This window comes from Daphnia magna, linkage group LG2 (genome assembly GCF_020631705.1).
Source record: "Daphnia magna isolate NIES linkage group LG2, ASM2063170v1.1, whole genome shotgun sequence".
In the NCBI taxonomy this organism is placed as follows: domain Eukaryota; kingdom Metazoa; phylum Arthropoda; class Branchiopoda; order Diplostraca; family Daphniidae; genus Daphnia; species Daphnia magna.
In genome coordinates, this window is record NC_059183.1 from 16,348,082 (window position 1) to 16,375,721 (window position 27,640).

At 41.7% G+C, this 27,640-nt stretch overlaps 5 protein-coding genes, 1 long non-coding RNA gene and 1 other non-coding gene across 9 annotated transcripts in view; 3 read left to right on the top strand and 4 right to left on the bottom strand.

Annotated features, from left to right (window-relative positions):
• LOC116915899 (cGMP-inhibited 3',5'-cyclic phosphodiesterase A) overlaps positions 1-10,465 on the top strand; it is a 31,987-nt gene extending 21,522 nt beyond the window's left edge. The window contains exons 5-15 of the mRNA XM_045169288.1: positions 1,668-2,118; positions 2,850-3,420; positions 4,000-4,173; positions 5,903-6,014; positions 6,123-6,243; positions 6,769-6,788; positions 7,192-7,382; positions 8,014-8,379; positions 8,453-8,872; positions 8,933-9,112; positions 9,189-10,465. Of these exons, the coding sequence (XP_045025223.1) occupies positions 1,668-2,118; positions 2,850-3,420; positions 4,000-4,173; positions 5,903-6,014; positions 6,123-6,243; positions 6,769-6,788; positions 7,192-7,382; positions 8,014-8,379; positions 8,453-8,872; positions 8,933-9,112; positions 9,189-9,212 (2,630 nt within the window). The 3' untranslated portion in view covers positions 9,213-10,465. The remainder of the gene's footprint in view (positions 1-1,667; positions 2,119-2,849; positions 3,421-3,999; positions 4,174-5,902; positions 6,015-6,122; positions 6,244-6,768; positions 6,789-7,191; positions 7,383-8,013; positions 8,380-8,452; positions 8,873-8,932; positions 9,113-9,188) is intronic.
• A 63-nt stretch (positions 10,466-10,528) lies between these two features.
• LOC116915909 lies at positions 10,529-12,538 on the bottom strand. The gene is made up of 8 exons (XR_006643334.1): positions 12,356-12,538; positions 12,017-12,226; positions 11,721-11,948; positions 11,483-11,657; positions 11,259-11,418; positions 11,089-11,199; positions 10,935-11,028; positions 10,529-10,841 (listed from the first exon to the last, which is right to left on the bottom strand). It is a non-coding gene; the product is annotated as an uncharacterized LOC116915909 (transcript).
• Positions 12,539-13,046: 508 nt separating this feature from the next.
• Positions 13,047-14,808, bottom strand: LOC116915910 (arginase, hepatic). Its single transcript, XM_032921061.2, has 7 exons — positions 14,598-14,808; positions 14,466-14,538; positions 14,291-14,397; positions 13,941-14,206; positions 13,800-13,856; positions 13,562-13,743; positions 13,047-13,506 (listed from the first exon to the last, which is right to left on the bottom strand). Exons 1-7 carry the CDS (start codon positions 14,697-14,699, stop codon positions 13,283-13,285), a joined length of 1,011 nt encoding a protein of 336 aa, XP_032776952.2. The 5' UTR covers positions 14,700-14,808; the 3' UTR covers positions 13,047-13,282.
• A 90-nt stretch (positions 14,809-14,898) lies between these two features.
• Positions 14,899-20,479, top strand: LOC116915905 (ataxin-7-like protein 3). Its single transcript, XM_045169416.1, is given in 9 exon segments — positions 14,899-15,046; positions 17,712-18,030; positions 18,531-18,799; positions 18,870-19,134; positions 19,399-19,511; positions 19,616-19,825; positions 19,917-19,943; positions 19,945-19,986; positions 19,988-20,479. Coding segments are annotated over 8 exon segments (1,326 nt in total). The 5' UTR covers positions 14,899-15,046; positions 17,712-17,735; the 3' UTR covers positions 20,093-20,479.
• Positions 20,375-24,049, bottom strand: LOC116915907 (beta-1,3-galactosyltransferase 5). 2 transcript variants are annotated; one of them, XM_032921057.2, is made up of 2 exons: positions 23,894-24,049; positions 20,375-21,555 (listed from the first exon to the last, which is right to left on the bottom strand). In XM_032921057.2, the coding sequence occupies exons 1-2, from the start codon at positions 23,921-23,923 to the stop codon at positions 20,482-20,484; spliced, it is 1,104 nt and encodes a 367-aa protein (XP_032776948.2). In that variant the 5' UTR covers positions 23,924-24,049; the 3' UTR covers positions 20,375-20,481. The 2 variants fall into 2 exon arrangements, with proteins under 2 accessions (XP_032776948.2, XP_032776947.2); XM_032921056.2 differs by having other exon boundaries at positions 20,375-21,558.
• Positions 21,470-25,874, top strand: LOC116915916. 2 transcript variants are annotated; one of them, XR_006643336.1, is made up of 4 exons: positions 21,470-21,600; positions 25,078-25,241; positions 25,437-25,620; positions 25,694-25,874. It is a non-coding gene; the product is annotated as an uncharacterized LOC116915916 (long non-coding RNA). The 2 variants fall into 2 exon arrangements; XR_006643337.1 differs by lacking the exon at positions 21,470-21,600 and adding an exon at positions 24,085-24,406.
• A 551-nt stretch (positions 25,875-26,425) lies between these two features.
• On the bottom strand, positions 26,426-27,392 carry LOC116915934. The gene is made up of 2 exons (XM_032921097.2): positions 26,888-27,392; positions 26,426-26,813 (listed from the first exon to the last, which is right to left on the bottom strand). Exons 1-2 carry the CDS (start codon positions 27,292-27,294, stop codon positions 26,588-26,590), a joined length of 633 nt encoding a protein of 210 aa, XP_032776988.1. The 5' UTR covers positions 27,295-27,392; the 3' UTR covers positions 26,426-26,587.
• Between the last annotated feature and the right edge of the window lie 248 nt (positions 27,393-27,640).

The following is a 27,640-nucleotide window of genomic DNA, read 5'->3' on the forward strand; positions in this document are numbered from 1 at the left end:
CTTTTAATCTTTAAAAAAATCATCACTATTGGTCTCTTTGAAAAGGCTTTATGGTATACAGTAGCTTAAGTAACCTCAGAGTAGTTTTACTGGAATCTGGGAAGGGGGAAAAGTCAACATAATCTCGAAAAGTTGGCGGAGTCTTTCTGTGATTAAATTCGCAATCTTTTTTATTGATATCTCTTGTGAAATGAAAACTTTTGATTCCTTTTTTCCACCCAATTTGATGACAACCAATATCGGGATGACAGAAACCTGTTCAAATAACAAATATCCTTAAAGTAAAAAAATAAACAAATAAAAAGTAATGCTCGAGAAAAACTGATGCACTCGCGTAATAATCTGAGCTCACCAAGCTTGGACGATTTTCAATTAGCCAGAAGACATTTCATATGAATTGGTGATCGTCCGGTCATCAAGTTCTTGTAATCAAAAACGTTCTCCCTCTGTATATAACGTAGTCTACGGCTAACATTTCTTTTGATGCCTGTCCTATCCCATTTTCGTCCCCTCTTCAAAAATCCGGTTAGTCCTTGTGAAATTGCGGTGGTCTTTTCATCTTTCGTCGACGTACATAGAATCCGACCCACAATCCAGTCTCTTTTTTTTTTCAATCCCCAAATAAAGATGAGATTGCTTTCATTTGCTCTTGTCATCTCCGTTTTTTTCCGCCGTACTTTTTCATGCGTGTTCAATGCCGAGTATGACGTCATTTACGAATCAACTAAATGTGGTTCTTTTTCCCTCTGTACCGTTCCGGATCGTTATCCGTCCCGCGGCTGCAGTTTGTTCGTACAAATCGCGGATCAACACTTATGTCTAACGCATTCAATTTGTTTCTTTATTATCCTTTCTCTCTCTCTCCTGCTCTTCACCTTTTAAACCATGCAACTCAACTACATCCAAGCCCCCCCCCCAGACGTCTTTCTCCGCCCGTCAAATTGGACAGCCAGCGCGTGACAATCTCTCTTTCTTCTCACGCGTGCTGCTCCATCGTCTTATTATTTATTTTTCTTCCTCTTTCTTCATTCGTCTTTCTTTTGCCGTGTTTTTCCATTATGTTTATACGTGAGCCACACACTCAACGAAGGTGAATGATGCGACGCATTGTTTCCAGTCTCACCGCCGATCGTCTTCCGCGTGCCGAATTCTTTCTCTAGTAGACATTCGATTATTTGATTAGACGAATGACGCAATCGAAAAGAGGTTTATTCAGAAAGTAGCGATTATTTAGATAAGTTACGTATAGGGATTGTATTATACGACGTGGGAAGAAGTGATCCCTATTTCTGAGCAAATGCAGTTGCTGCGTTATAATAAGAAATGGATGAAAACAAAGATCCATTCATGCAGGATCTTCTGCTGCTAGACATGCGTCACGTTGATCGATTCTTTCGCCGTGTTTTTCCTTTTCTCTTCATTATCCTTCGCTATGTCTAATGTGATCGAGGAAGGTGTTATAAGTCTTAGGTTAAAGGAAGATAAATGTTTTTTTTTTTTCCACGATGAAATCTCTGGACACGTTGACATGCGTGATTGTTCCAATCGATTTTGCCTATCAGACAGGAAACGATCGCACGATACTTCATAATGTATGAATACACACACGACTCCATTATTACATAATTTTTTTTTTTTACCTCGGATGTTGTTGTTTTCTGATGTAGATGGTTCCGGTGCGACGTCATCATCGAGCCCAAATCAAAGTCAGCTGTCGCTTCCGGGCCTAGTTGCATTCACCGCCAATGAGTCAACGACATTAGGCTACAACATTAACAACAACAATTCGACGCCGTCGGCCAGCAACAAGAGCCGCAGCCACTCGACGACGTCGTTGTACCATCAACATCCGAACGGCAAACGACTAATGCGTGAAAGGAAGACGGTCTGCAGTCTGCATCCGTTGTCGTCGACGACGGTGACGGCCAATGACTACTCGTCGGGAGGTCTTCTTTCTCTCGATAATTCGTCCAATTGTTCCGCCCTCATCACGGCTGATTCAGATACTGCCCAACAACAACATTTGCGGGATCGAGACGATTCAGAAAATGAAGCGATTAGTTTCTCGTTGCCCGGATCTGCCGTCGACAGCCGACGAGGTTCCGGACTGAGCACCAGGTACTGATAAAGAATTGAGACAGGTTGATTGACAATCGTTCGTATTCATTTTGTATACAATCTGGCCTTTCCCGTTAATCATTGACGAGTTGTAATTTCCTGCGCTGAAAACGTCTCGGATTTCATCGATTTCTAGCGTGTTTTTTTGTGTGTGTGTGTGTGTAGATATTATTGACGCGAGACCGATGAAAGCAGTCAGAAGATCGTCTAATTGATAGCCGTTTTATCAGAGGGAAAATGCGAGTAGCAAATAGCGTCTCATCTATGATTAGTTCAGATAGTCAAACACGTAAACACCAGGAAAACGGAGATTCCCTGCCCTTCAATCAATCGGATTGTGATGAAATGAATGGCAAGAAAAAATCGCTTTGAAAAATAAATTCACTCAATGTTTGAAGGATCCTTTGCAACAGAGCTAAAGTAAAGGTTTCCTACTAGTTTGTCTCTCTCGTGCTCTAGCTTCCTTCGCATGGATAATGAGTAGCGTCCGTCTCGCTCGTATTTTCGAATCGCGTGGCCGTCTGGACAGATAGTCTGGTTACATTGACGTGGACCACCACCCCCCTAAAAAAAAGTTTGGTCATGGGAGAGCAAAGAGCAACGCGGGAACGTCGAGCAAATTGAAGAGAATGGGAGAGTTTGGTTTTCGACCGAATGACAAACTTTATAGGGGGCGGGGGGGGGCAAGTCGCCGTTTTCTAAACTTTGCCTTAATTACTTGTACATTTCAGACGGAGTTCGGGTGCCGGAAGCGGTGCTGGTGGAGGTGGAAGCCGAAGAGGATCTCAGCAGCCGATCGTCGTAAATGAAGATCGACGATCTACGGGCGCAGGATCGGATTGCGAAGCTCCTGAATCCGGAAGTTCTAACGTGTTGCGGATCACCGAGTATGTCACAACGCGCACATTGACCAGCAATCGAAGCGGAAACAATAACCGACAGATAACCAGTTATGATGACGATGATGGGGACGGCGAAGCTGGAGACGATGAACTTGAAAGTGGAGACGTCACGGACAATGGAGAAATTCAACAAGAAAATCGTCCGGGCCGACGCTCCGCTCATCGCGGTGGAGGATCTGGACATGGCAGCGTCAAGCCGCGGACGTCTGATTACGAGAGTTCCGACTCCCCGAATTCGAGTGACCATTGCGAAGAGATATCGATACCCAGTAGCCGAACTGCATTGAGTCAGCCGGAATCCCTCCAGCTTCCAGTACTCATCCGCACTGAGTTGGAAGAGTACGATTGCTCCTATGCACCTGGCACGGATCTTACTGACGAAGACTACGTCATCAATCGGGTATGATGTAGTTAATGAAATGTAATTGAATTGATTTTAAAACTGGAACTTGCGCCTAAATTGGCTTAGTCTCATTGCATCTACTGTAATTCCCTCGGAGTCTTGTTTACGAGGCTAATGCGACAATCCTGTTCTGTGGTTGACTATTGTTCCATTGGCCACGGGCTTTTTTTTCTGTTGGTTTTTATTGGATCACGTCAAAAATCGTTTTTATACAAAGTGAGTGTTTCGAAATACGTTGGTGTGGAAAGTAAATTGCGATTGAAACCCCAACCGAGGTCCGGGATTCGCCGAACAGCAAAGGGAGGTTGAAGAGTTTTGAGTGTTAGAAGCCGGGGGGTGTTACTACTCAGCGTGTGAAAATGGAGTTGCATCTTTTAACACGGAGAAATGGCAGTACAACGGTTTCCATGGTGACATTGATTGGGTGTGTGAAATTCTATATTGCCCGATTGTGTGACAGGTGGAAATAATAAAATACAATCGGGAGACAAGTTCCACTCTTGTTTCTTTGCTTGTGTTCTATGTTTTAATATTCATGTTTTGTTTTGTATTTTTCCGTTTCAATTGCTGAAATAGGAGTCGTTCAAGGTGCATGAAGATGAGCAAAGTTGCCGAGTAATTTTTCTCGAAGATGGATCTCGTTTCGACCTGGACCAATTGGAATGCGATCAATTATTAAACGACCTTAAAGAATGGGACTATCCCATCTTTGATCTGCTGGATCGTTACACCGACAGAATTTTGTCTACGGTAAGAATAGTTTTTTTTTTTTCAAAAAATTGTTTAGTTATTTAAGATTAGTTGTAAACATCTCTTGCGCTAGTCCACAACTGCTTCGTGTCCCCGAATAGCTGATGGAAAAAAAACAAAAACTAAACAAAACAAACTCCAAGCAAAGGAAATTGACTGCTTACCATAAAATCGGGGATTACAGCTCATCCTCAATAGATAGATAAAGAAAGTTTTCTGACGTCACGCACTGGTAGGATTGAATGACTCAAACGGTGTGCCAAAACTATCCGCTTTTGCTTTTCGATCCTCCTAAGAATAGCCGGTTAAGATTGGAGAATTTCTGCAAGGCCGATGCATTCTTGGCAGGACGCCTGATAAGGCGTATAAATTTGGTTTCTGTTTTGGAACGGCTAGCACGTGCGTGAAGGCGTCGTGATCGTAAGGGAAAAAAACAAAACAAACAAAAGCGGATGAAAGTAAAAATAAAAGATGAATTAAGTGTATGACGGTGGGTGATGCCAAAATCGTTGCTAATCTGACGACACTCCTTGGTTGAATTCATTGTTCCTTGTGAATAGATAATGAACGCGTGAGAAGTGCGGCCCATGTCGCAAATGAACAAGTGCAGTCTGGTGGAAAAAAGAAAATCATCGCACGCACTCGACTGCCTGTAAATCGTGCGGAATAGCTCGGCTCTTTTAGCGAGTTGCGCAAAAAAGGCCTTTTCGCCTTTCATTATTGATGATATCTTTGCAATGAAGATGAACTCGTCCAGCTATATTCGCAAGTAGAGCCGAACACAAGATTTATGATCTCGCCTCTATCTCATTTTTTTTCTCTTTTGGGGGCCAAATAGCCATGGAATGGGATATTGCCTCTGACTATCCCCGCTCTTCTTTTATTTCTCCAAATGTACATGCTACACGACTTTTTCGCTGACGCACTTGCATCATTGACCAAAGTATCTTGCCGCCGGTTTATGTACATTCGTATTCTGTGACGCTAGTGAAAGCAATGATATAGACTCTAAATATCTAAGCCCGACTATTTTTGCCTGGATTCTAGTTGCGAGTAGTGAATTTCGTTATTTCCCGACACCCATGAGAGAGATATTGGCTATCCTCTTGGGTTGCTGCATTTCTTTCCACTATCCGTCTGCCCGTGTTAGTAGAATGTGCTACCGCAAAACAACAATAAAAACAAAAAAGACTCTAAAAGAATTGCAATAAGGTAACAGTATCCGCGATGGGAGGAGATAGAAAGAAATGGGAACACGAGTGCAAAGTTCAAGGATCTAAATCTAATCGCTGGTAGAAAAAAAATTGAAATCAAAACATGTATTGAAAATGTCAAAAGGAACGATGAGCGAGTGGTGCCGGAAGTGCTTTACCACGTGGAAGGAAATGGCATATGGCCGGATACTGAACTAAACGAGGCCTGTAGATGGAATGTGATGGTGTTGTATACATATCATGAGGCTATACCCAAGCCAAAGGTGAAAAGGAAATGGGTGGCCTTCCGTTTCTTCCTTTTTGATCTGCCTTTTTTTTTGCTGTCTCGTGTGTTTCCTTTTTATTTTGGCGCAATGTTGTAGCACCTCCCTTTTCTTTCCTATTCCCGATACACTGGCCATCTCCCGTTCCATACACCCGAAAAAAATAGTAAAAGCTGTGATTCCCTTATTTTCTCATGAAATTCTTGTTCAAGGTGATTTTCTAATTTTTTTTTTTCTCTTTCTGATTGCCAGACGTGCTATCGAGTCTTTGCAGAAGTGGGACTCTTTGATACGTTCAAGATTCCCTTGCGCGAATTCTTCCACTTTTTTCACGCCCTCGAACTCGGATATCGCGATAAGCCATGTAAGTTTCATTTTGGGGTTGGCTCCATCTCGATAGCTTTTGAAAACTGAGGAGAGCTTTCATGCGTCGCATTGTTGAATTAATCACTGTACGTTTGCTATCTGATAGATCATAACCGAACGCACGCCTCCGACGTGCTTCACGCCGTCTTCTATCTGACATCACAACCGATTCCAGGATTTACCGTTCATTCGCTAGATTCCGATCCGAGCTCTGGCGAAAATTCTTGGTGAGTATCTCCTCCGCCCATTATCCATTCTCTTGCTTCTCTTTCATCCTGAATTCTTCCATCACTCTTTTTTTTTTCTCTATCTTGATCTTGTAAGAAACTGGGAACCCTTAGATTGCTTGAGAGAGGGAGAGAGAGAGAGAAGAAGAAGATCAATAAAACGCGCTGGAACTCTTTGAAGAACGAACCGTAATGGAATACTGTACAGTTTTTCTTTCTTTTTTTTTTTTTTTTGCTTGAGTGGTTCTCCGGTCCCTTTTTCATTGGCCGGTAACGAGTAGTGAAGGTTTTCTGAACATGATTTGCTAGGCCGTACTCGTGACCAGCATTGATTCTTCTTCGCTAATGGCCCCTCAATACGCGTGAGTGATGTGGTCATTGTATTTGCTAAACGACGGAATGAAAAGGAAGAGCCCGAACGACGTTAAAAGAGTAGTAACTGATAAGGATCATATTTTCATTGACTTTTGCTGGAAAACTACTCATTCGACAGAATATGTAAGGCTGTAGTATTATGTCTTTCAGTAGTCGGCAAAGAAATGACAGTACAAGTGGAGTGGATGATTACCGAATTCTTTCGTCAATAACGTCAGATAAAGACGCAATGGCAACGGACAAAGAGGGAAATGTGTTGCCACTTGGCTCTTGATTGTCTGGAAATCCAAAAGGTTAGAAAAAAAAAATAATGTGCAACGGTGAGGAAATGGTAGTAGGCTGTAAATTCTCCAGTGGATAAAAGATTTGAGTTACCTTTCTAATGGTAACATTACCACCTGATGAGATGTGCACTGCTGAAATCATTCAAGCTGATACACTCTAGGGAAGTCAATCAGCACAAAAACTAATTTTTCCTCCGAGTTAATAATGTGTTAGCCTAAAGTGGATTGAATTAATCTCATCACGTTTCCACTAACTCTGATTGTGTGTATTAAATTTGCGATGAAACAGGTGTGGATTCGTCTAGTCCAAGTCCTGCTCTTGTACAACGGGCCTCGTTCAATTTTGAAGATTCCTACGGCATCATGGGTGCCAATTTTCCAGCTCTGGAACTGATGGCTCTTTACACAGCAGCAACCATGCACGACTATGACCATCCGGGCAGAACCAATGCTTTTCTCGTCACTACCCTTGCCCCTCAGGTACTTTTTTGAATTTATTATTATTATTTTGTTTTAACTTTGATGATGGTGCCTATAACAAGCAATTTGTTCTTCAGTGCGTGCCGTTCGATAATTATGTCTATATCGTTTCGGTTGAAGAGAACCTTACGTCTTGCCTGTAAATAAGTACCTTTGTATACGTACATTGTCTAGCTGGAATTGATCTAATAGCGTTCCATCAATGTCCAGATTGTTGATGGAACAAAAGATTTTTCCATTTTCGTGGAGGTTATGCTGGGGGACCCAATTTCGGATTGCATTTGACTCTACGCTGACGATAGTTGCTCATTATTTCTGTCTTTGTTCGGGAAACTATCGATTTTATATATAGATGGGATAAGAGACGATGGAAGGAGAGCTTGTTGACTTGCACCGTGTTTCTGGAACGAATCGTTCCCTTTCACAAGTACCGTTGCAACACATCTGAATAGCTTTAATTCATTAAAATGACATGCTCTTAGGGTTCAATGAGAATATCCATTTGAGTAGATTGGTTCAAACAGGAAAAAAAAAAGAAACTCACGAAATGCACTCACCGTAATTTGCAGGTAGCGCAAATAATCTAAACTTGTTTCGTTCTTTTTCCCCTTGGATTTGTGCGATGCACCAGGCCATCTTGTACAATGACCGTTCTGTTTTGGAGAATCATCACGCAGCGGCTGCTTGGTCCCTTTTTCTTTCCGATCCTCGTTTCAACTTCCTTGTTCACTTAGAACGGGCGGAATTCAAACGTTTTCGCTACCTCATCATTGAAGCTATTCTCGCCACGGACCTTAAACGCCATTTTGAAATCTTGGCTGAATTCAATGCGAAAATGAACGACGCTGACGCACCGGGCATCGACTGGAACAACGAGACTGATCGACTTTTGGCCATGCAGATGTGTATCAAATTGGCAGATATTAATGGTCCGTGCAAGATACACGATATCCACGTCCGGTGGACTCACCGCATCGCAGAAGAATTCTATGAGCAGGTAATTTTTTTTCAAGAACTTAACGCTTTGTTCTCCCTGATTTATGAATGGATTTCTTAATTGATTGTTTCAGGGAGACGAAGAAGCTTCCCTGGGCATGCCCATCTCTCCCTACATGGATCGTAACAATCCGCAATTGGCCAAACTACAAGAGTCTTTTATTAATCACTTGGTGGCTCCGTTGTGTAATGCTTATGGGGAAGCTGGCCTTTTGCCCGGAGAGTGGGATGACGGTATCCAAGATGATGACGACGAAAGCCTTCCGAGTTCATTTTACAGTGATGGAAGTGGATGCCACGACGACAGGAGGGCCAGTTCAGGAGAAAACTCATGCGTGCCCGAATTGGAAAGAGATCCTGGCCAATCTGCGGGCTCTGGTAGCGATTCCGACACCCCAGTCCATCGAAAACGGTCTCCAACAGGTCGCAAGATTCTTTGCCTACAGACTCAACATCTTCAAGAGAATCATGAGTATTGGGTGGCCAAGATAAAGGTCTGTGTTTCTTTTTAGATAAAGCAGAAAATGGATAGTGGTGACTTTTTCTTTTAACAGGAGAGTGAGCTTCGGCCGTCTTCTGATAATGCGGGTGTATCGTGTTCTGGCGGAGGCCGATCTGACTCCGGTGACAATAACAGTTCGGGTGATTCCAGTCCAATTAGCCTGAGCGAAGACCGTATGGAACCCATTGCCGAAGAAAATAGTCCCAAATCGTTCGAACGCAGTTTTAGCTTCGTAAGTTTTGATATTATTAACCTTTAGTTAATATTACAGAATTCATTGTTATTTTGCGTATTTTTTATTGTTTTAGGAGAAGGAAGATTCGAAACTTTGAAATCAGTCGATTTCATGTGACATCCCATCTTGGGCTTAATATGGTGTATTCGTGACCCAATTGGTTGTGTTATTTAACACTTTTAAACCATTTTACCTATTCGTCTTGCGTATGTGTTCTATTTAGTCCCTCCCCCCCCCCCTCCCCACCTGTGATAACTCGCACTGACAATGACCCTTTTACGCTTATGGAGTGGCCGAAAAAAGTAATGTAATGGAATGTATCACCTAGTGGTTAAGGCTAGATTCACTGCATTGCGGATGACGAGGTCGCCAAGTTTTGTGCATGTTTTAAAAAATTCAGAATCAGCTGATTTAGCAAGGTTTCTTTTCTCACTGTTAACACGATTTTATTCGTACTGTTGCCATCCCGTCTTCGTGCGCAGAGTGAGGAAAAGAGGCCAATTACATTACAAATTCCGGCTATACATCATGATCAAATGGCAGATAAAACCAAATGGCCAATACTACAGAAATGAGTGTTATATCCGCTCTTGAAATAGATTGGCCCAATAGATCATATCACATCATTATATGGCCTAAAGTGAGTGCATTTTTTCTGAATCCTCGTTTCTGTTAAGGTAAACTTTGTTGTTCATTCAGTACCTTTTTAAACTGGTTGCTTTCATTCCAATAGCGTTTCTTGACGGGCTTTATAGGTCATTTTTAGCAGCCTTCTCTTTACAAATTTGAAGCTAGTATTTAAAATTTGTATGGGATGATTTCATGTGGGTGGCAATAGAAATGGTCCATCAGTTCATGTTTGGCCAGTAAGTTAAAAGAGTTAATGACGAGTTTTGTACGTTGCGTTGGTGGGCCGTGTTAGTGATTGTGTGCAATCAAGAAATGAAATATTTGACGGATTGCCGTCATCATTTCAGTCCCTTTTACGTACTAAATGATATTTTAAAGTTCATCCGTGTGTAAATCATAATGACGATGTGACATACGTGTACAAATTTGGATGTTTGCCATTTTTAAACCCCTTGCTACATATTTTGCGCCGTTCCGTGGTCTCCTTCATCCCGTTATGTTGCATGTTGATTCCTTTACATCATTTTACATCACAATGTGTGAATTCGTACAAGTATGTCAGTGTCGACCTAGCAAACCGTACAAACTATTCCATATCCACATAACGATGACGAGATGTAAAAGCAAGTAAGCAACTGCACACTAGACGTCCGACGACTGACCATATTTTACGTATAATTTTGAATTATATATACCAAATACATTTGCCGTTTACTCGTTTTTTTCTCTCTCTCATTGAAGCATTTTTTTAGGCTACTGGAACCAAGAAGAAAGAAATGTAAGTTTATTTTCATCATTTTATTTTATCAAAACTTTCTTGGTAAGTAAATTTTATTTGGAGAAACAAACCTTCCGTTATATTTTTGAACAAAATGAAAAAGGAACGGAATTTGTTTCTTTCTCGTTCGAAGCTCGATATGGATATTGGTTTTAACATAGGGTATTAAAGCTGTACGGACGTTGCTGAACACATTGAAAGGCACGCTTGGAAATTTAAAAAAATGCACGAAGCACAGGTTTGTGAACTGGGCCTTGAACTTGAGGTAGAAACCAAATTGTTCGTCCATCGGCCCAGTGTAACTTGCCTCAAATGCGTCTGTAGTTCAAACATGGAATTAATAAAATACAAATAATCAAGAAAGATATGGTACAATGCTATATGCTATAGGGAACATTACTAAAGACAAACCTTAAGTTTAAAGTTTCATCACAAGATGTCCTATGCCCTTCTAGGGCTAGCTCTTCACGTTGAGGCCCGAAAATTTTGGAGTTCACTTTCCTGACTACAGAGATTTAGACCATCATTCAATTGTAGATCTTTGCAAGACACGCAAACAACTTACAGAAGCTGTGGGGTAATTCTACTAAATGCGACCACAGGTGGCGCTGTGTTGGCAAAATGGAAAAACTTAAGTGCAAACCTCGACGTAGACGCCAAAGTTCATAAAGGTGACCTAAAATCAAAGATATTATAGCTGCCATTTAGGAACTTTTAATTAAAACCTGTACTTACGAGTATTCCATTCACATGTAGATAAATTAAGCTCATCGAAGCCTGGATCTGTTTTGTCAGTGGAAACGGAGATATCCATTTGACGGGCGATCGATCGAATGCGTTCATTCATCTCCACAGACGATGGGCACTGGAACTTTAAATGCAATGGAGTCACGCCCTAGGAGAATATACTGAATCATTGACTTAGAAAAAATGCACAATACACGAAGAAGGGAACACACCGCTATCATTTCACTGGCAAAATATGCGGATTCTAGTGATCCTCTTACTAAGACTGAATTGCCGTCAACTGGGCAGCAAATACGAGCTCCCGATTTTTCCTCTATTAGCTGAGTGCAGTTGCGTACGAGTCTGCGATGTAAAAGAAGACGACCCTAAATCCATTTCCACTGATTCCTGAATAAAAGTACACTATTAACATTTTACGGATCAAACTAAAAAATAAATAAATTCGTATACCGAGGGAGTTTGAACGATGTGGCAGAAATGGTGTACTGCTTCCCTTAGCAGCTCAAATCGATATTGATGACCACGGATATTCACCTGGTAACTAGAATCTTCTTCAACAAGTTTAAAAACCATCTTAACCCCGAACGTAGAGGAAAAATGAGCTACAAGAAGGTGTATCCCGAGAGAATCGACTCGATCAGATCTACAGCTGGTGACAAATTCAATCGGTACATAATCCTTAAAAAACAAACGTCAAGTTAAATACAATTGCCACGAATACATTAAACAACTATTTTTTTTTTTACCCGTATGAATAGACGAGCAGATTCAACGGCGGCCAACGATCCAACGATTTCCACCTTTTGAATGCCGGCTGCTGAATCCGTTTCGTTCGAAGGACAGTAAATGACTGTATCTGTTCGTTTCATCACTTTCGATAGTACACTTTCATAAAAAACGTTTGATTTCGATTCCAAAGGGTAGCTCAGATCCATCGTCAAACTGACCTGCATATCCTAGGCATCAGAATTCAGAAACTTAGATTAGCCACCTTATGGAATTGGGTTTTGCCAATGAAACAAAACACTTGTTCCCACACCACGTGGGAAACCCGACATAAAAAATGTCACTTAATATTCCACTACCTTTAAAGTCCACTTTTGTTTTGTTGCATTGACGTTTCATTATGTGTAATATCTGGTATTTTCCTGGTGTTTCTGTCAAGACTGCACTGAGCACCGGAACTTATGGCACAACTCAAGACAGCTGAACCACAAAATCCACAATTGCACACCAGGGTCAAGAGGAACTCAATAACCTGTAGCTACGCCTCTGGCTTTTCAACGTCAAATAAGGGGAAAGGTAACGAAGCAGCCGAATAAAAAAATTTTTCCCGCGAAATTTTGCACCCGCCATATTTGGTGCAATCTTTCCGAAAACGTGGTAACGCACAAAACCCCTTACCGTGTCGAGCTAGATGCTATCCAGTTGAGAAAGAAATAGCGATCAAGATATGAGGTGTATTATATACTCGCATTTTGTGTCCTGTCTGCATCTCCTGCATGTAAGTATTCGTCATCTCCAATAGTTGATCATTAAATATTTTCTTTGCTTAAAATTCCAATAATTGCTAGTTGCTGATACAATTCTTGCATCCATTACATAAGTAAGAAAGTGGCCATTTTTTTAACCTTTTTAAACTTCGAGTTTCATTCTTATATATTCAATTCCTATCCCTTTGACACAAAGCACATTTTTTTTTGCTTGAGTCTGCGTACCAAGTGCATGAAACGGAAAGCCTTTTTGGTATGCTGTTGAGCCTAGAAGGACTATTAATTACCACAAGGTTATTTTTATTAATGAGCAGCAACAAAAACACCATAAACGAGGCAGCAATAGTTATAGACTACCATTTGAAAATCTTTAGGGAATGGCACAGGATCTTGTAAGATTTCTTGGGCCTTGGTTTTTTGTTTGTTTTTTTTCCTTGCTGAATTTAATATGTATGATTAACGAATAAAATCAACAGATCATAAAAGTTGAAGATGCACTTAACAAATTTCTTCTTTGGTTTAAGACTGGGGTATATCGGTGATACCTTTTGGAGCCCATCCACCTGGGTAATAACCAGCTGCTGCTGCTGCCAAGTGACGAGCTGCATCTAGTGTAATCTTCAAGTCATTTGCTGAGCCAAGGAGTGGATTTACTTCTACAATATCAACAGCAGATAATCGACCGGTGCGATGCACACTCCTTAATAGTTCGGTTCCTTCTCTCAACGTCAATCCTCCTCGAACTGTAAAGAAGGTTAGTTTATTTTTGACGATTAACGACTAAGAAAGCCCCATTACCTGGGGTTCCTGTCGATGGTGCCTCAAGAGGGTCGAGGGCGTCGATGTCAAAACTAACATGGAGGTGTCTAGTATTCCGTGGGTCGATTCGACTTAAAGCATATTTGACGGCTTCTTTGATGCCTATTCCATGTACTTCTTCCATAGACAGGGCACACATTCCCAATTTTTCGATTATTAATCTATGAATTAAAGAAACATTTAGGAAAATGGTGGTGAAGTACACTATTTTCCATACCTCTCGTAAGGTTCTACATCCCGGAGACCAATGAAAGCTATATTTCTAGCAGAAATCCTTTAAAAATAAAATTAATATTTACTTATTTATTTTTGTTTTGCTGACCCAAATTTGAAGAAGAAAAAAAAGCGTTAACTTTACATTGGGCTATGCCATTGGAAGCCAGGTAACTCGGGTTGGTATTCGGTTAACTCCTTGATGTGGAACGAAAGTGGCATACCGTGTGCATTACCACTATTGCTAGTGGCCGGGGTGTTAATATCAGCGTGAGCGTCGACCCAGAGAAGTGACGTCTCTGGTTGGGCTTTCAGATGCCCATGAACAGTACCTACTCCAATAGAATGGTCCCCTCCTAAAGTCAAGCACATCCTGCCTTCATTTATAATCTTGCTGACTTTCTGGGATAGCTGTGTAGGAAGGTTTTTTTTTCTTTAAAATCCACTTTCGTACAACTTAGCAACCATAGTATAATTTATTGCTGTAGACATTACCTTCTCATTGAAAGCTATGACATTTTTCATATTCCGTACATTCTTAACAGTCTCATCCTCTTGACTGGGCTGATAGTCAACATCACCAAAATCGTGAACATCACAACCTGTTGAAGCATAGCCTATAAGACTGGTCTGTGCAATCAGGAAACACAGCAAGGAAATTTCAAATCACCAATTGCTTCCAAATGCTTGACAAGTCCCGCCTGACGTAAGAAACTTGGTCCAAGGGCCGCACCCTCTTTACGCTAAAATAAGCGGATGTTATTGAAATAACATTACGTTCGATAGCAAAATGGCAGTATACTTGTCCTTTGTCGAATGGGGCTCCAATGACTCCTATTTTCGAGTAGTTCCGTGAGGACAAAATGGAAATCCATTGCTGGAAGTTGGAGAATGGCCTGAACATTTTCACAATTAATACGTTTGCTTAGACATTTGCGCAATAGTGGCCTTGATATTTGATACTGGGTCGCGAGCATGAATGCTTTAATTACAGAAATCTTAGTTGTCGCCTAGCAACAGCGTCAGACGCGTCGTCTGCTTATTCTTTTCTCCAAATAGAAGAGAAGGTTTTCTCCCCAATAGTGTTGACTGCTGAGTCAGTCCTCTTCGGAGAAAACACCGCAAGTATCTCGTCTGTTTTGTATTGTACTGTTTGTTTTTTAAAAAAATACCTCAGCCTTACGAGCTAGTTTGTTTTTATATAGATCGAGTTCTTGTCATCCCACGAAATTGTAGTGATCAAATCTCCAAGTAAGTTGGTCTTTATGCATTACTTGATCACAATTTTGTATGATCGAGACAGATTGAGTTTTTTTGGGACATGTGAAAGTAAAGAACTTCTTTTGCGTACATGTAAAAAGCAGATGGCGAAAAAATAGGCCTTGAGTTATTTGCATATATAGATCATGTGTTCCAATGGATCGATCGGCTATTTTTCGTTTTTCTCTTTTGGGGTAAGGGATTCTTGGTTTTCAGTGAAAGTTTCAATGAATGGCCGTCAGATGGCAGAGAATTGCGAACTGTTATTTTTATAAGAAAGTATTTTTAGCTGGAGCATGAAGTATACCTATATAGGACCATAGGTATACTTAATAGCTGGAGGTAAATATGAACTACGCATAGTTATGCCTTCCAAACTAAGATGATCGATGTGAAATCTGTACAGGCTGCCTCCACCCAAGGCTGTCGAGTGGTATCGATTTCTGTTTTATTTTTATTTTTTTTCAAATTGAGACGTGTAATAATTCCCAGTAAATATATAGAAAAGTTTTGATGGAAACAAAATTCAAAATTCAGCTAGCCTGTGTGGGGCTTCCTGTTTCACAAGATTTTACGAAATAGATGAGGTTAAGAAATTGCGGAGGAAATGCAAGTTCATAGAAGACCTTCACTTCCTGCGATCGGGCGTATATTTGGCAGACGATTGCCCTGGTGTTCTGTGGGTGGTTCCAATGAAACAAGGAAAGAAGAGTGAGAGCGAATGAGCTAAGAAAAGAGGTTGAAGGTAATGCGGTTTTGGGGTCATAGATCGTGGCCGCGCTCTGTGTGATAAAAATTTTCGTTGGAGCCCCTTTTTTCTTCTTAGAAAACAATAACCACAGCCACACCACCCCGCGGTCAAAAGCCTCTAGAAATATCCCCTGGCCTTTTCCATTTCTTTTGTGCGTTGGGTTGAATAATTAAGAATTCCTATAAAATTGCTTAGATTAATTTAATGGTAGATGACGCAGCTTTGAACCGATTTTTCTCTCCTTTTTCCCATGACCAAAATAGAAAATTACCTGCACTATGACAAATACTATTTATTTTAATTTTCTCCCTCCCGCCCCGTTGATAAAGCTAGTCTTGGTTTTTTTCTCGATCAATTACAAGTCATGCGTTGCCATCGGCAAAGACGTCTTGAAAAACCCTGAAGGGGATACAAATGAAATTAAAACTTTGTTCAGGATGATTGAAAGTCATCGAATGCGCATCGTGAATTGTGTCGCATTTGTTCTAAATGCAATGTTCTTTTGGGTGGAAAATGTGGCGCGCATAGTTTTTGGTTTACCATTTCGTCGACCATGTGGTTATGGAAATGTTATACCTTTGGAACCACAACGTTTTTCTCCATTTGAATTTCGAAATACTATATCCTTGGGTCCCCACTTAATTATTTTTCATGTTGCAAGGTATCTCTCTTTCTTGGCTTTGAAGGTTAGACTGACAGTGAAACGGGCAATCAAAATAGATGGGTGGCGACACTATCTCGCTGCTGGTTAGTCCTTGATAAAATTTTCACTGTTCGTGTTTTTTGTATTTAGAAGCCTTGTTGTGTTCGAAGCTCTGGATGAAGTAAAAAGCCTTCTTGGCAATCCGTCATCCCGTCTTCCCTTAATGATACGATCGTAGCGTTTGAAACGGTACTCGTGATTACTATGCAATCTGTCTCTCGGGCCAACTATATTCATCTTTTGACCTCTTTCGAATAGAACATTTGAATATAAAATTTTTTTAAAAACTTGATATTTGACATTGTTTTTCCATCGAGACAAGTTATAACGCCATTTCCGTTTGGATGCGCTAATGGAAGAAACTTGCCAACTTTTTCCGCTTTAATTTTCTCTGGCAACAGACAAGAAAAACAGGCTTTAGTGGCCATTTAATTTGATTGTGTTTTATCCAGCCGTGCCAATTTTACGAGTGTCCCGTTTTTTCTTTTTTCTTTTTTTGCGTTACCATGAACGCCCAACGTGTCATTTTTTTCTCCCTTCTTTTTCCTCGTTGTCTTCGCTTTTTCCCTCTTTATTTTTCCTCCCCTTATAAGGTCGTCAAAAAGTAAGCGTCTGGTTTCTTCATAAGGTGTGTCTGTGTGTACTCCACCCCTCATGTTAGATGATATCATTCATCTTTTTACGGCAAAAGAGAAACACCTAACTGGTGGGGAGAAGGGCGGAAAGTATTTTGGCCCGTATCCTGCAGTATTCCTACAGCACCGTGACGAATTTCTCTTTCTACCCAAGTTTGTCGTTCCCTTTTCATGTGTCCCGCACCTGTTGCTATCCAATGGCGTCGCTTGTTTAAATTAAGCTGAACGAATCCGCAAAAATAGAGTGATAAAAAAAAAATGGAGTCAACAAAAAAAAAAAAGACAAGAATCAACATTGACTCAGCCGATCGTGACTGGACAACAAAATCCAGCGATTGTCGGACACATTCAATTTGATATGAATTCATAAATAAATGACGTCAGCACTTTTTTCTTTCTTGGGGAGGGGGGAACAAAATTCTGATATCAAACTCACGAGAACTGAATTTTTCTTGAACTCCCGCTTCTGATGCAATGACGTTACAAATCGAATGCACCTGGCTATCCTTAATGATCTGCCTTTGTTTTGGTGTTCTCTTTTTCCTTTCTTTTCTTGCGTGTGCTTAGAATATTAGCGGCTAAATTCATGAAATGGTGGATCCAGCATCAGGATCACAACAACAACAACAGCCTCCAACACTTTCGATCACGGTAGTTCCGTTGAACGTGCTCGACGATCCATTGGGAAACGTTCAAGGGCTGGACGGCGATGAAGACGAAACAGGGGGTGGTGTGCTACCCCAGCCGTTGAGCGAAGCAGCTATCCTTGAAGCCTCTCAGTCTTTCTACGACGATATTGTTGACGACGTCATCCTTGGCATCGTATTTGAAGTCCATCGCGGTGCTAAATTGGGACTCACCGCTCTCCTCGAAGACGGCGTAACAGGTAATAAATTTATTCCATTTCTCGTCAGCATGAAACGGAAATAATCTATTCATCAGAAACACGTCTTAACGCCATAATTTCTCATTGCCATTGCAGTCAAGCGTAGATTGATAGATGCCTTTATTCACTTGCGCGTCGAAAGACGTTTCCTGTTATTTTTTTCGTTTATATTTTCACCGGAGTCGTCCGCTTTCAATAGACCGGAGTTTTGAATATAGTTAGCCTTCTGTAACTTGTTCCGCTATTCGGTTATTCTTAGTAAAAAGAAAAGAAAAAACCGAGTCGAATCTCCATTTCAACCGGTTTTTATTGCTTTCAGGCCATTACTAGTGGACTATAAAACACCAGTCGTAAAAAGAACGAATTCAATCAACCAGGATCGTTAAATTTTCTTTTTCGTTCTTTTTAGAATTCTGGGCGTATCCTAATCATCGGCATAATAATAATAAAAGTTTGACCTTTCTTCTTCTTCATTAAAAAAAATAATAATAAATTTTCAGGTGATTCACAATGCGATTTCGATGCAGACGAGACTACCCGTTCGTCGACAGGCGGCGGTGGTGGAGAAACAATGGATTTCGATGCAGCGTCAGAGATGTTGTCATCGGTAGCGGTCAATAGCAAAAAACCGGCTGAATGCGTCTGTCCTAACTGCCAGCGCAATATGGCCGCATCCCGTTTTGCTCCGCATTTGGAAAAATGTATGGGCATGGGGCGAAACAGTTCACGATTGGCATCAAGGCGTATCGCCACTTCGGCCAGCAGACAGGTCCGTTGTTTAATCGTTAATCCATTGCGTTCGCCAGCGACAAACTCATGCGGAATGGTTAATTCATTAGGCCGATTTGGTGAGCGACGATGACTGCGACGATGACGATTGGACGGCGAGCGGAGCCGGCGATCGGCAAGACCACCGAATTATGAGTGGCGAAGGAGGTGCCGGAGGTGGCAACAAGAACAAACGACGTCATCACTTGCACAAGAAAGACAAAAACTCACCAAGGCGCAAAAAATGGAAGAACGGTAGCAATGGCGACAACCATAGCAACAGCAACAGCTCTAGTGGTCATCCGTTCATTGCGTCATCTGCGTCTGCAGTTCCGGGTAATTAAATTACACCGTCGAATGTTAACTTGTTTCATCGCCTCTTTAATGCTGGACTCAACCATTCTTATGGGCGACAAACAATTCTCTAGAAATAATTAGGCATGAAAAGCTTCAACACATTCCCCCCCTAAAACATCCTGCATTAAAATGAGTAGATGACCTTGTCGTCTGCTCGTGATCTTCGCTTGTTATCAACGATGACTTGCAGTTACTGAGAAGACAATTAAACTTTTTTTTTTATTATTATTATTATTGATGCAGGAGCTGACGGGAGCGATAGTTTGAATACTGGATCAACTGGTGGTAATACAATGGAGACGATGGGGTTGATGGAGCGCCGGACCCTTCTTACCACCATGTGCGGCGTCATCTCGGTAGACATTCATTTCTATAGAACCTTGTCTGAATCGTGAACATATCCTTTTATCACGTATTTTCTTTATTTATTTTCACATTTATTTTTTTTTTTATTTCGTAGGAGCATACAGGCCGGATGTGTACTCGCTCGCTTCGTTGTCCTCAACACACGGACTCTCAACGGAAAAATGTTCGTCAAGTCATATTGGAGAACCATTCAGAAACGGATAGTCATCTCCTGCCCGGCACTGGGGGTGATAAGGACAAAGAGATGATAGACGTCGATACGTGGGATGAAGGAGACTCAATCGCTTCCCTCCTGACTACTCAGGTGCGTGGGTTTCTTCTATTCAATTTGAATGGCGCCACCACAGAGAAGTGTGACTTTGATTGCATGTTTTCGTTTGCTGTTGTTGTAACAGAGTCACGACGTACCGACGCCTGGCGCAGGAGGCCTCGCCTGCCGAATCCACCTCAACATCGGCAAGCTCCAACTTCCTCGTCGGCAAGACGTCGAACTGAGCAACAAACCAACGTTATTAACAGCAAAACCAATAGCAAGAAGAACAATGGCAAAAAGTTCAAAGGCGATGCCTGACCGATGTCTTTATTTATTATTCCTTCTCTGTTTCTTTCCCTTTATTTTTTTGTTTCGTACCTTATTCATTCATTCCGATTGATTTCTCTTTTCCGCCCACTCCTTCCTGTTCTCTCTTGACCGCAACCTTGACGTCTACGCCACTCAAGCCCACAATCAAAAGGTATAAATATCAAATGAGAAAAGCCCGGCAATGGGCGTGCTTTTTGACCGGGGGGGATATAGAAAAAAAAAAACGACACACAAAAAAAAAGAAATGAAAATGAATCTAACAAACTCCACTTTGACGATCGGACGCATACTAAAGTGTATTATTATTGACATTCTTGCGGATTGAATTGTGTATGGCACATTTTGAAGGAAACGAATTAAATCACTTGCTCCGTCTTTTAGGAATCACTGTCGACTGCATTATAAGTACAAGTTCTGTTCCACAGCCGGTGAGCCAATTGGGGCCATTCAGGCCGGCTCGTGTCCAGTTCGGAAACGATGAAAGGAAGAGGGTTTGAAGGTAGGTCCGTGCCCAGCCACTGGACCACATCATCTTGCTGATGGGTGTAGCGAAGATTAAGGTAGAAATGTCGCACGTTAACACTAGCGGCCAATATGCCCGTCACAAAAACGTCGTCTACCCACAAAGCTGCAACTTTATTGGCCGAACGAAACAATTTATTGGCCAGCTCAGGTCGCATGACGTAAGCAAGGCCGGAACAAAAAGCCGGGTATGTTTTTGAAGGATATTCTTCGTGACTGACGGCCCATTTACCTGAACGTTGCACGGGAGCGTCTTCGTGGACATTGCAGATCAAAGTTTCAGCAGACGGACCACTAGGCCAAGTCCGCTCGATAAACTTTTTCAACTGGACAACATCGATGAAAGCGTCATCGTCACTTTTGAGAACAAAACGCACTGACGGACAGTATTGGCCGACCCATTTGAGGCCCATCAAGTTTTTGTAAGTCAAATTTCGATAATGATCGATAAATTCGCCCTGCACCAAGTCATTGTATTTCGCATTTTCAGATTCCAAGAGGCTTTGGACGTCCATCGTGCCTTCTAATCCCGTTTGATCGGCTAGGCCGATCAGGAAGACGTGGCGGATGAGATCGCGCTGTGACGCCCATGTCTGTCGAATGACCTGCCGCTGCCGGAAATGATTGGCTTTCGAATGAACGAGGGCCAAGAAGAAAGGCTGCACGGTAAGTTGGGCACATATTTGAGGACTGTTGAGTCGATAATCAAATTGGCGAATATCTAACAGTCCCTTTGTTTGCAGCAGCGCAGCAGTTGTGGATTCTTCCGTCGGGGTAGTTGTCCGTCCGACGAAACAAAGACCAACGGTGACCAGAAGAAGGAAGGCAGCAATCAACTGGATGGTTATACCGCCGCTACGGGATTGCGTCACAGGGTTCGTCAGAGGAAGACTCGCTCCAACCGGAGTCCACCAACAGCCGTCCAACTGCTTCTGTTTTTTGTTAAACAAAAACATGAAAATGTTGCATTCAAGGTAATTTCGACAAACAGTTTTCTTTTCATCGACTACATCTGTTGAATGCCACACATGTACTATCGAGTCGAAAAAAGACTTTCGGCGATTCTAAACCTTTTCTTACGACAAGGCAAGAAACTGTTGACGAATGATTCAGAAATGCCTGTCGCGTCATTGTTTCTCGTGTTAGTGCTAGTTGGCGACGGCAGCTGACAAGCTCTACAAGACTATGGCACTGTTCCTTTTCATCTCCCCTTTTTTTTTTCTTCCCTTTCATCCGCCAACGGAATGAACAATTTACGAAGCAAATTTTAAATGACAGGCTCCTACAATTCGCAGTCCCCCGGCGTAGTGCATTTACAAAGGAATTGTAACATTTTCCTTTGTTAGAATTCTTGTTTGTATATTTTCGCTTTTTCTTTTTTGGCCGAAAGGCTTCACGCATGGTCAGTTTATAAGATATCCCGTTGAGAGTGCGAGAGATGAAAAAACCGAGTTTATGTAATCAGATGCTGCGAGGATGACTTTAAAACCCTCGACGAGAGGAGCCATGAAGTCGGGGAAGTTTGAAAGTTAGGTGTTTCTATCTGAGCCATTAAACTTCTATGTTGGTTATACTACTTTTGATAAGGGAAAAAAACTATAAGACAGAGCAAGGTCGTCCTTTAATAAAGTTCGCCGTAGTGCAAAGGAAAGTCACGCATGCAAAAAAGCCGTAGCTTCGTAATGAGGAAATCTTTAACTGCAAAAAATGTATACTAACAAGCAACAACAAAGAGACCGGGCGGTGAAATTTATGCGTACTCCGACGCTTGAATCCAGTTTATATAGATCTCCTTCGAGTAATCAATTCTGATAAACGAACGGCATAAACCTGTTCTCGTTTTATTTATTTTTTTCGCCTATACAAACAAACGAAAACGGGCACCCGCGTCGTTTGTTTTGTTACGTTCGCTATGCCAGGTGTCCATTTCAGTGATCAATGACTGTATGCCATTTCAAATACCAGTGGCGGCTTCTTTTTCTTACTGCCTCGGGCACACATATTTTTTCCTTTCATTTTTTTTTTTTTTGCCATGATGCATGGTCATTTTCACTAATTCACGCGTAACACGAACTTAGAGCTACACCGTTCTGTCGGCGTTTTACCTCCGTGAGAAAAATTGACGGCGAAAGATTCATATTACAATGATACGTAGATCAAATGAATCCTCTCTAAAAAAAAAAACGTCAGGAAAGAAAGAAAGAAAAAAGATTGGGGAAGAAAATACATTCGTGAAAGAGAGAAAAAGTGAATAGCATGAAGGGTAAAAAAACACGTAAATACTCTGGAGATAATCAGCGGGTCACGCTATTCTTAAATACTATACGCAATGGTAGATGTTGTTCTATCGTGTTGGCTGCTACGGGTTGCCTAGTTTACTATGATCTACACAATAACGTGAGCGCGAGAAAATGTTTTTTTTTTTCCTCCGTCTTTCGGTTTCTGAACGAAAAGTACACGCCCCGAAAGAAAGTCTAAGGTCGTGCACGGCAATCAAGTGAAGATCGTCGAGCAAAGGGCGGCGTTCAAAAAAAAGACTCCAACTGTTATTAGACTTTCAAACAAAAGAAAATCGTCTGATATTCCCTGGCGTCAAAGTTCACACAGGTGAAAAAAAAGGTTCTGTTTTGAACTTTGTCCTTTGCCTACACGATTCCCGGCTTACCTGTGAGAACTAATTCCATTCTGCAAACTCATTTGCTCATCTTTCTTGTGTGTGTGTGTGTGTGGATGAATTTAGAAACCGGAAACTTGCACAAGCGAGACAACCTTTTGTATCTTTACATTTTGATGACTTTTGGGGTTTAAACAAACTTCCCTCTATTTTTATAAGCAATTCACGAGAAGCCGTAACTTCACGCTCTGCCGACTGAACGGCAACAGGTTCTGTAGGCGCACGTGCGGGAAAACGACCAACCAAATTCCCGATACCCTTCATATACATTTCTCTTCTTCTTCTTGTTTTTTAGGGGGGGATTTAATGATCGGGAAAAGACGCATTTTTTTAGTACAAGATTATTTTATTTGTATGGAAAACGCAGTTTCTTCGTGGTGGCGCAACGCACCGTGTCCTTCAATCGAACGATGAAAACTAATTGAACCCCCAATGCGGGATGCGGCGTGCACCTGCTTTCGACCAAACCCACGAACGAGCCAAAAACTAAATCGAGCAGAACTGAACACTGGTCGGTGGGCGACATATTCCCCCTTTTATAAAAAAATTTAGGGCGGGATGGAGGAGAAAGAAAAACAAAATTGACAGCTCACCATTTTTGCGGGTTTTGTTAAGTACTCCATGCGCTAATATCCATGTTTTTTTGTGCGTAGGTATTTTTGAAACATTGTCTTCAGCTTAGTCAACTTTCTCTCTGCTGTCTTGTGTTTCCTTGCTATGTTCACTGGCGGATGGCGCCCAACTGAGCCCCGCACCTTTCGACTCTTCTGCTTTATACTTGGAGCTGGGTTTTTGTCTGGAAAGGCGGGGCTTCTCTTGGCTTGATCAACAGTACTTGGCAGGGTTAGACTCAGTATCCTTTAAGGGGGGAGTCTTGGGCGTGTGCATGTATTTTCCTATTTTACGTGAACTTGTCAGTGGGGCTCTGTGAAAAGATTAACTGCTTCTCGATCGGCATCCCTATGGATGATCTTTTATCTACGGGACGCTGCTGCGTCTGACCGTCTGACATTTTCATATGAATATGTGATGAAGCAAAAACTGAACACAAACAAAGCTGTTATCGTACGGCCGCCTCAGGAATTCCAAACGATCGAACCAAAAATGTAAAAATATAAACACTTACTTTATTAGACAACAAAATGTTGTTTTTTTTTAAAGCGAAAACAAAGTTTGGTTGGAGAGTTTTCTCTGTGGGAACACGTTCTTTTTATGACTAAATTTATGGGACAGCAAGGCCGAGTTAGGACGTGTACATTTCCAACCATCTCCGTGTCGTCTATAGATGGTGAGATAGTATTCTACCTGAGTTAAATGTTTTTAAAAAGAGGGTCTTTTCCGCTCTCGCTGTTCAATCGATGAATAACGAAATCCTTGCGTAAACCCGGAGTAAGTAATTAGCCGCCAGGTTAAACTCTAGATTTTTTTTTTTTTAGCAAGCTGCCGTCGAGAGAGAGAACTTATAATTAGTGAACGACGATTTACTTGTCAGCAATTATAATTTTTTTTTTTTCAACGCCAGAGAGATTGCCTGCTAGACTTGGAGGGGGAGAAAAATGAGTCGGCTTTCACGTCAAGATAAACGGCGATCAGATTTGCTTTCCTTTTATTTTCACTGTGGATGCGCTTTCCGTATATTTAACGGTCGTCACCGTTATGCACCTAACCGATTATCTGAACCATTCTTGGCTGTTGCACAGTGACTGATTTGTCTGTCTACGGGATTGACATGTAGCATACATCCACTAAATAGTGTCTATTTTTCCACCCTCTCTAGATAAATTACCTGGATTATGAATGGAACGATAGGCCTTAACGGTTTCGGAACTCAGTTTGCTTGACTGTTAACGGTTTATCCGTCCACGGTCAGTTTACTACTAATGACAACGAAACACCACGGCAAATGCGAGGAGAAGAGGAAAATCTCGGAAGATTCACAAGGTAAGGACCCTTGCTGTAAATCAAAATTAACTTTTCCTTCAGCCATTAACTATCGATCAGAAACTGGTGCAAAGCTAAAACTCCTTTAGTGGGAAAGTTGTAATTTATTCCTTGTTCAAATGTCTTCCCCATGTGAAATTGCATATGATTTACTGAGATTCCCCACCCTGTATTTCTTCTATTTGAATTGCAAAGGAGAAAACAAGAAAGCTAACGGTAAAACTAGTGCGGAAGAATTTTCGTGAAAAGTGACGGACCGTGATGAACATTGAACAGACTACCGGTGATGGAGACAAATGCTGCTCTTTCAGCAGAGATTGCGCCGATCACGAAACCGTGACCGACTCTGCGTTTACTGTCTCCTTTGACGCCCGTATAGGTTTTTCCCGCACAAAATTGTCTCTTTTCTATTTTCCCACTCAACCGTTCATTTTTGTTGTTGTTGGCCTCAGATGCATTGCATGTAACTTAACAACGGAACCTGAGATTCATGTGCGACCCTTTACAAATCACGAGACATAACAGAACGGCTCCCATTTCCAAAGAACACATCCCTCCCGCATCATAGTCTGCTCAGATGGTTATAGACCAACAGCCAAATAGTAGAAGAATCAACTTGTCGGCATATCACAGGTATGAGCTCATTTCCGTCATTATGTATACTCGTTAGATGAGACGGCTTTAGTTAGACATTACACGGAAATGGCAGACGGAATAAGAACATCCGGTCTACGAATAACCTTCAAACTTGTTGTGTGTGTGTTTGAGTCATTTGACTCGCCACTTCACATTTCCCCCTCCCTCTTCTGCCATTGGTGTCTTGTCGGTGCAACACGTATACGTACATTATGTTACCTAGAAGAGGAATTATCATTTTATGAGTGTCATCTACGCATTGTTTATAAAAGGCTCTATCATCAAGCTAGCCCCCCCCCCCCCTCAGCAGCAGCTGCATTGTTTGTCGTTATTTATAGGATCAATTAGGCAGTATACGAGTGTGGTTGTAAACTCACAAGTCGTTCCACAGGGTTGTTGTTCTTTCCCTTTCTTTTCAATTAGGGGATAAGACTCATTGTAGCAGAAGAGTGCTGATGGTTGATTGCACAAAGTTTTTATTATTTTTTACAGTTGAGAGAGTATATACATGTCTTCATCTCAATTAAAGAAAGGAATCAACTTCTATCCACTTTTTACATTCGCTTATATTTATTAGCATGGCTTCTATTAACTTAAGCGTATTGCGATACATTCAATGCACTAGAGAACGTTGCTGTGGTATGATTAATACTGATGATAGTACGATAAATCCGACTGAGTGATATTTAAGTTAGATTTCAATAAATATTCTAATCATTTTCTTCTTTTGCTGCTGTTTCTCTTTGTCCAGGGACGAATGACGCGGATTTGATGTTGAGGACTTCAAGGATGATTTTGGCGCTGAAAGGGCAGCGATCGAATACGTGGGCACAAATTTTCAGATTCTTGGCTGACCGGGCCCCCACAAAAGCTGCGTACTGAAAAACTGCTTTCGGCTCTGTCCGTAGCTGATCAAAGTTGGGTGCTTGTTGACCGCTAATGTAAGAAATGTAATAATTCATTATTTTTTAACGATAGCTGTTCAGTTGAAAACAGTAGATGTCGCTTACTCGAAAATCTGAACGAGTCTACGTGAGATTGTTCCATTTAATTGACTAGGTTCTTCTTGATGCAATTCACAGAGAAGACGAGCGCCACAGCCGGACTCGTCCATGGCGGCGACTTCGAGAACCATGGCTTCGTCAATTTCGAACCCAAGTTCGGATCGTTTCACGCGGAACCCATCGTGTTGTCGACTATGGCGATTGCCGATAGCCAAACCTGTGACTAGACCAACTGATCCAGCCAAGGCAGCCAATCCAGCTGCTCCGAGTAATAACCTGGTGCGGGAATTGAGTTGACGGACAACGCGGTGTCCACTCTGGTGCTCTTCGGCAGCATCGCTATTTTGCACGTTGACAAACAGATGAACGGAAACGAGCAATACCAAATACCAGGTAAACCGTGAATTTAACATGACGATCTTCGAATCTTGGCGACTGTGAATTTCTGGCAGAGGTTTATCGAATGAGCACCAGAGTTGACAAGAAATCGAAAGTGTGTGCTATCTCCTGGAACTTGGTGGGGTCTCTTTATATAAGCTCAAGACCTTGTCCAATTTTTTTTTAAATCCTCTTCTGGGTGCTAAATTAATCCTCACAGGGTGATCTTGTGCCAGATATCCAGGCGCGTAACTTGGGCTTTTGGCGACCTTGCGTGATTCACCGCGATTGTCCATAATGTGAGTTACGATAATAACGCGCACCGCTAAGAGGAACGCACCGTGGGCGAAGTACTTGAAGCCTAAATCACTTCAGGCTAGC